This window comes from Scyliorhinus canicula, chromosome 5 (assembly GCF_902713615.1).
Source record: "Scyliorhinus canicula chromosome 5, sScyCan1.1, whole genome shotgun sequence".
NCBI lineage: Eukaryota > Metazoa > Chordata > Chondrichthyes > Carcharhiniformes > Scyliorhinidae > Scyliorhinus > Scyliorhinus canicula.
In genome coordinates, this window is record NC_052150.1 from 188,219,950 (window position 1) to 188,232,607 (window position 12,658).

General features: G+C 43.4%; 1 protein-coding gene across 4 annotated transcripts in view; it reads right to left on the reverse strand.

Moving 5' to 3' along the window:
• Nucleotides 1–12,658, reverse strand: part of arhgap12b (Rho GTPase activating protein 12b) — a 297,001-nt gene that overhangs the window by 38,349 nt on the left and 245,994 nt on the right. For all 4 annotated transcript variants that reach the window (XM_038798268.1, XM_038798267.1, XM_038798265.1 and 1 more), the window contains 3 exons: nt 12,076–12,174; nt 10,277–10,379; nt 4,960–5,076 (listed from right to left, as the gene is read on the reverse strand). In XM_038798268.1, coding sequence (XP_038654196.1) covers nt 4,960–5,076; nt 10,277–10,379; nt 12,076–12,174 — 319 coding nt within the window. The remainder of the gene's footprint in view (nt 1–4,959; nt 5,077–10,276; nt 10,380–12,075; nt 12,175–12,658) is intronic.

Genomic DNA, 12,658 nt, shown 5'->3' on the forward strand with positions numbered 1-12,658 from the left:
GGCAAACCTGTCTGGTACCCCTTCCCAAGGGGAAGTAATACGAGTGTAGAATGATCGTGCGAACGCTGGCAGTAGGGGCCTTATGCAACAGGCGAATCGAGGAGGCAAATTTATGGCTGAAACCAAATCTCCCGAGAATCTCAAATCAACACTGCAATTGCAACCTATCAAATGCTTTCTCAGCGTCCAGAAATACTATAACCTGAGGCTCGAGTGGTGGCGAAGGAGAAGCAATAATGTTTAATAGGTGACCCATATTGGCCGATAATTATACCTGGAAGGCAGAAAAAACTCCAGGGCCAGATGGCATCTATCCCAGATTACTGAGGGAGACAAGAGCTGAAAACGCTGGGCCTCTGAACAGAAATCTTTGTTTCCTCGTTGGTCATAGGTGAGGTCCCAGAGGATTGGAGGATGGCCAATACTGTCCTGTTGGTTAAGGTAGCAAGGATAACATGGGTAATTGTAGGCCAGTGAGCTTGACGTCAGTGATAGTGAAGTTGTTGGGTAAGATTCTGAGATAGGAAGTTAATGGTCTTATCAGTGACAGACAGCATGATTTTGTATGAGGGTGGTCATGTCACACTAATTTAATTGAGTTTTTTGAAGAGGTGACAAAAATGATTGACGAGGGAAGGACTGTGGATGTTGTCTACATGGACTTTGGTAAAGCATTTGACAAGGTCCCTCATGGCAGGCTGGTGCAAAAGATTAGATAACACGGCATCAGGGGTGAACTGGCTAGGTGGATTCAGAACTGGCTTGGCCATAGAAGACAGAGGGTAACAGTGGAAGTGTTTTTCAAAATGTAGGTCTGTAACTAGCGGTGATCCACAGGGATCAGTATTGGGCTCTGCTGTTTGTAATTATATATAAATGGCTTGGAAGAAAACATAGCTGGTCTGATTAACAAGTTTGCGGATAATACTAAGATTGCAGGAGTTGCGAATAATGATGAAGACTATCAGAGAATACAGCAGGATAAAGAGAGGCTGCAAAATTGGACGTAGAAATGGCAGATGGAATTTAACCCAGACAAATGCGAGGTGATGCATTTTGGTAGATTCAATTCAGGTGAGAGCTATAAAATAAATGGCAGAACCATCAAGAGCATAGACACAGAGATCTGGGCGCACAGGCCCACAGATCCTTAAAAGTGGCAGCTCAGGTAGAAATGGAGGTAAAAAAACATATGGCATGCTTGCCTTCATCGGACGGAGCATCGAGTATAAAAGTTCGCAAATTATGTTAGATATATAAAACATTGGTTGGGCCACATTTGGAATACTGTGTCCAATTCTGGTCACCACTCTACCAGAAGGACGTGGAGGTTTGAGAGAGAGTACAGAAAAGGTTTACCAGGATGTTGGCTGGTATGGAGGGTATTAGCTACGAGGCGAGAGATTGAATAAACTGGGATTGTTCTCCCTCGAGAGACAGACGCTGAGGGGCGACCTGATAGAAGTTTATAAAATTATGAGGGGTATAGATAGGATGAACAGTTGGAGGCTTTTTCCCAGGGCGGAAATGACAATTACAAGGGGGCACAAGTTCAAGGTGAGGGGGGATAGGTTCATTGGAGATATGCTGGGGAAGTGTTTTTACACAGATGGTGGCGGTGGCCTGGAATGCACTGCCAAGTCGGTGGTTGAGTAGATACTTTAAGACTTATCTATGTAGACACATGAACAGACAGGGTATAGAAGGATACAGGCGGTTGGTCTAGATAGGACACGTAATCAGCGCAGGCTTGGAGGGCCGAAGGGCCTGTTCCTGTGCTGTACTGTTCTTTATCTAGCCGGAGCACCAGGACCTTAGCCAGAAGCTTAATGTAATTGTTTAAAAGTGAGATGGGTCAGCATGAACCACACTTGGCTGGGTCCCTGCCCCCCTTAAGGAGCAAAGAAATAGAGGCTTGAGTGAGGGTGGGAGGCAATGAACCCCAAGGCATTAAATATAAAAACAGACATTAATCCCCGAGTGTCATTAAACATATCCAATATTAAGGGTAAGTGTTATTCCGATAATTTTTTGTAACTTGATTGGGAAGCCAGCCGGGTCGGGGGCCCAATACATTTCAAAATCTCGTCTGAGCGTGATGGGGAGTCTAAACCACAGCTCTTGGCCACTTCAACAGTTGGGATGTGCAGACCACTCAAAAAGTCAGCCATGATCAATTTATTTGCAGGGGTCTTGGACTTCCACAGGTTGCAGTAATAAGATCTAAATGCTGCGTTGACTTGGAGAGGGGCGGAAACAAGATTGCTGCTCTTATTGCATATCCTAGGCATCTCACGTGAGGCTGTTTGCTGTTTGAGCCAGAAGATGGTTAGCCTTCTCCCCATGCTCACAAAATGTAACTAACGCATGGCCTTGCCAGCGGATACAAGCTCGAATTGGGTCTGTAATATTTTCCTGTTTGCCAGTAGCTCCGGAATTTGATCACGTGAGTATTGGTGGTGCAGCTCTAGGGTGGAGTCCACCATACTCTGCTGCTCCAACTTCGCCGTCTTCAGCATATACACCTTATGAGAAATAATTTCCCCCTAATGATGACCTTTAGAGCCTCCCGAAGCGTGGAGTGAGAGATTGAGTCTGACTTGATTAGCTTAATATAAATCTGCTAAGGAGGTAGACAAACGCTCACAAAATTTATTGTCTGACAGCAGAGTAGTGTATAGTCTAGTTGGGCAGGGCCGGACTTTTAACAATAGATCAACAAATTTGGGGCATGGCTGGAGATAACAATCGCCGAGGACTCAGCCGCAACCGCTGAAGGAAGGAGAGCCTATCAAAAATAATCCCACAACACAAATGTTTTGCATCCTGGATCTATTTTCCTGGTCACTCAGTATGGCCTTCAATTATATTCGACCACCGAAGTAAGATCGGCTTCTAGACTGGTGATCCGATCACTGTGGTCTGTCAATGCCACCTCGATGCCTTTGATTGTGGCTCCATGAGCCTCAACGGTGTAATTCATGCTTTCCAAGGCCAACAAAATGGGGCCCCAAGACCACCTTCAATCGATCTTTTAAGATCTATCGCAAAACATTCTCTAGTTTGCCTGTCAAAATGCTAAAGAGATCCTCGGCCGTTAGTTGAGTGGTCAGAAAGGGCAGCACGGTGGCGCAGTGGTTAGCATTGCTGCCTCACGGCGCTGAGGTGCCAGGTTCGATCCGGGCTCTGGGTCACTATCTATGTGGAGTTTACACATTCTCCCCGTGTTTGTGTGGGTTTCACCCCCACAACCCAAAAATGTGCAGGGTAGGTGGATTGGCCACGCTAAATTCCCCCTTAATTGGAAAAAATGAATTGGGGACACTAAATTTATTTTTTTAAAAGTTGAGTGGTCGGAAAAGGAAAACCTACCTCTGCCATCTTATTTTTGAGGTTTCAGAATCTGTTGACAGATTAGGGTCTGAATCCTTCTTAGTTTTGTCTCTCCTGGGCATCTCCAGAAGGTAGAAACTATATTTCACTAAATTATGGAGTTTTAGAAAAGTAAGTACTTTGTGGTCACCAGAAGAGGGCAATAAAAAAAAATCAGCTTTCCATTGGGAGCCACCTCGTGTGCATCCTCCCCTTACATGGTGCCACAGAAAATCTGAGACAAATTCTTCTGACTGCTGGAAGGAAGTCGAACCAGAGGGCACAGATTTAGGTAATTGACAAAAGAAGCAAATGAAGGAAAACATTTCTATATAACTAGTGGTTAGGATTTGGAATGTGCAGCTGGACAGTGTGGTGTAGGCAGGTTCAATTGAGACATCCGAAAGGGAATTGGATCATTATCGAAAAAGAAAGAATGTGCAGGGCTACCGGGAAAAGGTGGCTGAGTGGCATTAGACGGGTTGCTCTTACAGAGCCGACATAGACACGACAGGCCAATTGGCTTCCTTCGGTGTTGTAACCACTCTGATTCTACAATCCAATGTTCAGATTGACCGACAATACTGCGTTTAATACAGTGAAATTAAAAGATTAAATACATCATGCAGCCTGCACTTTTTCAGGCAAGAAATACTAATTAACTGAATAAAATGCTTTTTCTTAAATATCAAATTGTGGATGTCTGCTTAAAAAATTAGAGTTTTAAAAGTTTCACATTTAAACATATTTAGTTCAGTAAAAAACAACACTGCCACTAACAGGAAGCCATGATGTGGAGATGCCGGCGTTGGACTGGGGTGAGCACAGTAAGAAGTCTTACAACACCAGGTTAAAGTCCAACAGGTTTGTTTCAAACACGAGCTTTCGGAGCACGGCTCCTGAAGAAGGAGCCGTGCTCCGAAAGCTCGTGTTTGAAACAAACCTGTTGGACTTTAACCTGGTGTTGTAAGACTTCTTACTGTGCTCACCCCAGTCCAACGCCGGCATCTCCACATCATGGCTACCATTGACACCGCAAACTGCCGGCTCAAAGTGGAGAGGATCTCCAGGAAGATCGCGCATATAGACACTGACAGATTCACCTGAAGAAGGAGCCGTGCTCCGAAAGCTCGTGTTTGAAACAAACCTGTTGGACTTTAACCTGGTGTTGTAAGACTTCTTACTAACAGGAAGGACATGAATTATCCTGTTCACTCTGGTGAATTCCCTTGATCTTATCCAGGGGGGGTCAGAGGATGAAAATTGCAGGGAGACATTATGCACTTCTCTGTGGTTTGTTAAATAGCAGCTTTGGCAGAGACCTGTTAAAAGAGCTGCTGTCTGCTTAGATAGATATGGAAGGTTATGACCTTGCGAGAACTTTATTGAGAGAAGGGGGGGGGGAAGAACAGATTATTTGCATGTACGCATTAGAGACAATACATATCAACTTTTAAAACAAATGTAAATTAATTTATCACTCAAACATTTGCAACAAAACAACTGGGCTTCTTTCACTGATACTCAGAAATTCAATGTACTGGTACTATGCTTTCAAGAAAGCTTATGGTACATCATTTTTATTACCTTTTATATAGCCTTTGTCTCGGACTGCTTGGAGCGTTGGTCTTCTGGTCAAGAACTTCTTCAATTTTGTTTTTGTCTTTTTTTGATCTGGATTATCTACACTACTAGATTTTATTGCTGTAACGAAGAGAAACAAAAAAAAAATTAAATTACAAAGTCAGTAAAACTACAAAATTTTTAAATCACATTGAGAAATGACTGTAAAATTGAATTTGTTTTCAGAAGAGAATGATAAAGTATAGGATGACTGGTAATTGTGTCAGTCATGGCTCAGTTGGTAACATTTTCACCCGAGTCAGAGGGTTAAGCTGACTCACCAATGCAGACTGAGTAAATGCTCACTATCAGAGGTGCCATCTTTCAGATGGGACCTTAAGTTGAGGCTCTGCCTGCTCTCCTAGGTGGATATAAAAGATCCTGAGGAACTATTCCAAAGTGGAAAGTTGGCTTAATCAAATACATTATTTGCTCATTATTGCATTGCCATTAGGGTCAGCACGGTGGCGCAGTGGTTAGCACTGCTGCCTCACGGCACCGAGGTCCCAGGTTCTATCCCACCTCTGGGTCACTGTCTGTGTGGACATTCTCCTCGTGTTTGCGTGGGTTTCGCCCCCACCATCCAAAGATGTGCAGGGTAGATTGATTGGCTACGCTAAATTGCCCCTTAATTAGAAAAAAAACAATTGGGCACTCTAAATTTTTTTAAAAATTATTATATTGTCGTTTGTGGGACCTCTCTGTGCACAAGTTGGCTGCCGTTTATTAAAAGTGCTTGAGATGTCCTAAAGTCATGAAAAGTGACACAGAAATGCAAGTCTATATTTTTGTTAATGGTAGTGTATATTTATGTCTTCAACACAGAGGGAAATAATGTAATAGATTTCCTGAGTGCTTCTAATTCCACAGGCACTAACAGCCAACAAGTGGTAGTGTTTTCAACTAAGCTACTTTAAAAAAAAATCCTTTGATGCAATGTGGGCATCGCTGGCTAAACTAGCATTTATTGCCCATCCCTAGTTGCTTTTGAGAAGGTGGTGATAAGCAGCCTTCTTGGACTGTTTCAGTCCAGAGATGCAGATACATTCACAGTGCTGTTTATAGAATCATAGAATTTACAGTGCAGGAGGCCATTTGGCTCATCAAGTCTGCACCGGCCCTTGGAAAGAGCATCCCACTTAAGCCCACGCCTCCACCCCATCCCCGTAACCCAACCTAACCTTTTTGGACATTAATTTATCATGGCCAATCCTCTTAACCTGCACCTCTTTGGACTGTGGGAGGAAACCGGAGCACCCGGAGGAAACCCACGCAGACACGGGGAGAACGTGCAGACTCCGCACAGGCAGTGATCCAGCAGAGAATCAAACCTGGAACCCTTGAGCTGTGAAGCAACTGTGCTAACCACTGTGCTATAGATGGTACACTTGACTGCTACAGTCTGTTGGTGATGGAGGAAATGAATGCTTGTAGAAGGGGTGCCATTTAAGCAGGCTGCTTTGTCCTGGATATTGTCGATCTTTTGAGTGTTGTTGGACAAGTGGAGAGTATTCTATCACATTCCAGACTTGTGCCCTTCAGATGGTGGATAGGCTTTGGGAAGTCAGGAGGTGAGTTACTTTCGACAGGATTCCAAGCCTCCGACCTGTTCTTGGAGCCACAGTATTTATTTGGCTAGTCCAGTCGAGTTTCTGGTCCATGGTAACCCCCAGGATGTTGACAGTGGGGGACTCTAGCCATTAAATGTCAATGGGAAATGGTTAGATTCTCTCATGTTGGAGATGGTCATTTCCTGGTACTTGCGTAGAGGGAATGAGCCCAATTACCATTTACTCTAATTTTGCAGGGGCTCCTTAATTTTACACTCAGTCAGATGCTTAATGTCAAGGGTAGTTACTGCCACCTTACCTCTGGAATTCAGCTATTTCGTTCATATTTGAACCAAGGCTGTAATAAGGTCAGGAGCTGAGTGGCCCTGGCTGAACTTAAGCTGAGTGGTCGTCAGCAGGTTATTGCTAAGTGTCACTTGACAGCACTGTCAATGGCATATTCCATCACTTTGCTGATGATTGGCAGTAGGCTGATGGGGCAGTAATTGGCTGGGTTTGATTTGTCCTGCTTCATAGAATCATTGAATTTCCACTGCAGAAAAAGTCCATTTGGCCCATCGAGTCTGCACCAGTCCTCGCAAAGAGCACCCTACTTAAGCCCATGCCTCCACCATATCCCCATAACCCCACTGAAGAGATCTACCATGCGGATTTAGTGAAGTCTTGCGACACTAAAAGTCAGTAGAAATCGGAGTTAAACTTCTCGTATCCAAACAAGAATCTTTATTGCCTCTATTTGATTACAATTGAGAGAAATTTAAATCTATTCTCAATAAAGTCCGGCTAGCAAAAGGACTTAAAGAGAAGTAACTTATACACAATTGAACTTTCAAAATAATACAGAAATGGTTTCTTGCTTACGGCAAAACAGCTTGCATTTACTTCAAGAGTTAGAGTGGAAAAGTGAAAATATGAAAAATAAAGATGGCGAGTAGTTAGATCAAAGTATAGGATGATTCTGGATAAAGATGGCCATACGGACCATCATGTTTAAGGAGAATCTTATCAGTCTTTAGTCATCTGTCTACAATTCTATGTCGTCCTAATTGGTTTGGGTTAGAATCAAATACATTTGATTTGATGGTTAACTGTCAATCCTTAATATGCAACATAAGTTCTGAATGTTTCATGTTTGAATATTTGTGTATGTTATGGAATACGATTCTGTGCTTTTATCAAGACTGGTTTCGACTGAGTTTCTGCTGACTTTGCTTTATCCACATTATGAACACTCATGCCTTCATGTTGATATGGTGCTTACTTAATCTAGATTACTGGTACAGCTCATTTCTTAATGTCAAGCTGACTTTGAAAATATGTTCATCAGAACAATAGCTTTTTCATCTTGCTTAGTGAAAATGTTGTTTTTATCTCCACTTCATTTATACATGTGTCAGGCTTTTTGTGTCTCTGTTGAAGCTGTTTTGTGTCATGACCTGAGGTTATGAGTGCTGAAATCCTCATTTAAAAATGGGTATTAAAACTGGGTCTTAATATTTACATTAAAATAGCCTTTTTACCTATCAAGAAATAGTTGATTTCGTGGGTTTCGCCCCCACAAACCAAAGATGTGCAGGGTAGTTGGATTGGCCACACTAAATTGTCCCTTCATTGGAAAAAATAATTGGGTACACTAAATTAAAAAAAAGAAATAGTTGATTCGATCACCCAGCTAACCTTTTCGACACTAAGGGGTAATTTAGCATGGCTAATCCACATATCCTGCACATCTTTGGACTGTGGGAGGAAACCGGAGCACCGGAGATAACCCACACAGGCACGGGGAGAATGTGCAGACTCCGCACAGACAGTGACCCAAGCCAGAAATCAAAGCTGGGACCCTGGAGCTGTGAAGCAACAGTGATAACCACTGTGCTACCGTGCCACCCATGAATGCAAGAGGAGAAGCTTTGACGACAAAAAAACAATTTTCCAGCAAGAATCAAGGGGTATGGCGAGCAGGTCGGAAAGTAGAGCAGGAGGCCAAGATCAGTCATGATTCTATTGAATGGAGGAGCAGGCTCAATGGGCTGTACAATCTACACCCCATCTCGTGTTCTTGTGATGTCCAATAGCTATCCTGTAACTTGGCAGCCTGGTTGTGGCACAGAGAACTATCATAGAATGGGGCAGCACGGTAGCACAGTGGTTAGTATTGTTGCTTCACAGCTCAAGTTCGATCCCGGCTTGGGTCACTGTCTGTACGGAGTCTGCACGTTTTCCCTGTGTTCGCGTGGGTTTCCTCCGGGTGCTCTGGTTTTCACCCACAGCCCAAAGATGTGCAGGTTAGGTGGATTGGCGGTGCTAAATTGCCCTTCATGCCCAAAAAACTTAGGTGGGGTTACTGGGATAGGTTGGAAGTGTGGGGATAAGGTGGAGGTGTGGGCTTAGGTAGGGTGCTCTTTCCAAGGGCCGGTGCAGCAGACTCAATGGGCCGAATGGCCTCCTCCTTTTGTAAATTCTATGAATGAGTCATAACCACTGCTGATATAGGCCTGCACAATGCATCAACTGCACACTAATGATTCATTTTTAATTGATGAAGGCATCAGGTTGCTGATAGGAAGCACGAGTAAATGGCTTGCAGCAGAGGAGACCTGCCATGAGATTGGGAAACCCAGTACTCTTTCGTCCTGCTTTGATCTCAGGATGCTGTTAAGCCCAACTAAAAAGAAGTGTAGATATTGTTTTCGACCTCTCTGATATATTGGTATACTTTGAACTGTTAGATGTTGGTGATGTCGCCTAAGAGTCCACAGCATGAACCTAAGGTTTCCCGTGACCTTGAAAGCCTCAGTTTTGAGGGTGGATTTGTGGCTAACAGCCTCCTTGGTTTAATAAAGGAGCTCTGATATTCACCAGTGCCAGCATCTACAAAACGTACTCTGCTTTCCCGAGTAATTATGGATTTAATGTTACTTGCGGGGGAGGAAAAAAATAAGGCTTTAATTATGTACCGGAAAATATTTTTCATTTACTTTCATCTATAGTGCTGGATGTTTGATAATGAATAACATACAAATTGGCTGAAAATAGCAATTGCATCAACCTCAAGATTGAATCAGTGCCAACAATGCATTAAGAAACATTTGCTATTATCAGAAGAACAATAAGATTTTGCACATAGGTAGTTGTTATTTTGGACATTTATTTCTTCCAATCAGAAAACATTGTTCTGACTGCTGATACCCTAATGAATGAATAGGGGGAAAAATATCAGACAGGGGTACATGACATACATCTTCTGTTCAGAATGTTATATATAACAGAGCACTTATCTAAAAACCGGCACAAGTGAAATCACCATGGTATGGTCAAGAAGGAGAAAAGTTAGTAAACCTTGATCCTTAATAAGGTTTTCTTGTATTGTCATTGAAGAATTTATATCACAGGCCACTGCACCTTTACGAACAGAAAATTGGCAAGTTCTCTTACCTGAAATAATGTGCTTTACATACAGGACATGCTGAGCACTAATCTACCTAACTCATTCCCAAATGAATAATGCAGTTTAAATGGAGCAATGATGTATGGGTATTAAGCTGTTTACACTTGCATATAAAATACTTTTGTCTGCTATACCAATGCTAGTCACCGAGCAGAAGTTGTGCTTGCAGCGAAGTTAAGTGAGAATCAATCACATCTTTATCTTGTAGACCAAAACAATAACATACATAACTTTGTGAAATTATTCTGATTTTATGACTTACGGCGTGATTTCTTTAAGTCTTTATTAGTTTTATCCTTATCATGCTTTTCAATTCCAGGGGACTCTGGAGTATCATCTTCAGCAGCTTCATCAGACTCCACTGTCTGTAATGAAAATAGTTGCGAGGTTAAAATCGGTTGTTTTTTTTTTCATTCTTTCTAGGGTGGGGGGTGGGCTGGCTAGGCCAGCATTTTTATTGTTCATCCCTAAGTGCGCTTGAGCTGGTGGTGCTGAGCCACCTTCTTGAACCATTGCAGCCCATGTGGTGTAGGTACACCCACAGTGCTGTTAGTGAGGGAGCTCCAAGATTTTGATCCAACAACAGCAAAGGAATGTCAATATAGTTCCAAATCTTAATGTTGTGTGACTTAGAGGGGTATTTGCAGGTGGTGGTGTTCCCATGAATCTGCTGTCCTTGTCCTTCTAGCTGGTAGAGGTCACAGGTTTGGGAGGTGCTGTTGAAGGAGCCTAGGTGAGTTTTGGCAGTGTAACTTGTAAATGGTACAAACTGCTGCCATTGCGTGTCGGTGGTGAAGGGAGTAGCTGTTGAAGGTGGTGGATGGAGTGCTAATCAAGTGGGCTGCTTTGTCCTGGGTGCTGCCAAATCTCTACTGTTGAGTATTGTTGGGTGTTGCGCGCATCCAGGCAAATGGACAGCACTCCATCGCACTCCTGATTTGTGTCTTGTGGATTTTATGGATGATAGACAGGTTTTGGGGTGCCAGGAAGTGAGTTATTCTCTGCAGTAATCCTAGCCTCTGACCAACTCTTTTATCCACAGTATTAATCTGGTTAGTCCAGTTGAGTTTCTGGTCAATGTTATCCCCAGGATGTTGTTAATGGGGGGATTCAGTGATGGTCATGCCACTGGATCTCAAGGGGAGATGATTGGATTCTCTTTTGTTTGGAGGTCATTGCCTGTCATTTGTGTGAAACAAATTTGGCGCAAAATGGCCACTGATCCTCAGTTTGTCTGGGGGCTAGCATGCAGGCAGTGTAGAGCACCTGTCTCAAGCTGCCGATAAGGCCAGATAATTGCTTGGTCCGTGGCTGCGCATGCGCGTGGTGGCTGCCTGCAGTGGCCGCGCCGTGCAACATGGCGTGCGGACCCGGCCTGCCAAATACAGCCCCCCAATTTGGCCAGTGCTCCCCCAACTGTGGCGGTGCTGGACTGAGTCCGCAGCTGCCACGCCGAGTTCCCGACAAGAAATACCACGAGAGACCGATGCTGTCGGGAACTCGGCTGGTTGGGGCGGAGCATCGGGGGTAGGGCCTCAGGCAATGTCCTGAGGCCGTCGATACGGTCTTTGTAGGGGGGCGCGGAGCATCACGAAAACGGCACCGCCCCCAATTTCGGCACGAACTTTGATTCTCCGGCTGATCGTTGAACGCGATTTCAGGGTCAGCGACTGGAGAATCCTGCCCAACTTGTCACTTACCAGCCCAAGCCTGAATGTTCTCCAGGTCTTGCTGCACAAAGGCATGAACTGCTTCAGTATCAGAGTAGTCGCAAATAGTGCCGAACACTGTGCAATTATAAGCGAAAATCCCCACTTCTGACCTTATGATGGAGGAAAGTTTATTGATGAAGCCAAGGACATTACCCGGATGAACTCCTGCACCGATGTCCTGGGACTGGGATGACTCACCTCTAACAACCCAAACCATCATCCTTTGTACTACGTATGTTGCATCCCAAGTATGTTGTGAAATGTTTGTCAGTAAATCAGTAAAATAAAAATTATTACCGATGTCAAAAATGAAGAGATGGAAAGCAAAATGTTCAATCTCAATACGCACCTGACTACCAATAGTCTCCTCAAGAGCTTTATACCATTCATTGATCAGATTGTCATTGTCCAACTGAATTAGTAGTTCTGTTCCTTGACGTGTTTTGAGCTGGAAAACACCAAGATTTTAAAAATAAATGAAATGTGTTGGTTCCTGTTTATTCATAACCAGCCTATCGCTTGCAAGACTAACGTTATGTCTTCGGCTGTCTTGTTTTACAGATTAAGCCGAAAGTTTTTAACTCTTACAACTGTTTGAATTCTGGTCAATCAAGTTCCATTTCAGAAGAGCACCCTCTCTTGCTGGGGAAATTGGTATCACCAGTCATTACTTAAGCATAAATGTCCAATAATTGTCAGGACCTTGAATTGGCATTAACAAATCAGTAAGCCTAACTTGCATAAATATATCATGCATTTTAATTTGATGTTTTGACCAATGATAAACTTCTATGGAGCTCCCAAGCCTTGTATAGTATATGAAATAGTTTACAAAAATTCCAAAATTTTAGGCAAGTGTGAAGCTGAAGAAAATCATTGACAGTGTACTGGAGCAGGTAGGTTGTTTGCCTTCCCTTTTAGTTGGAGACGTT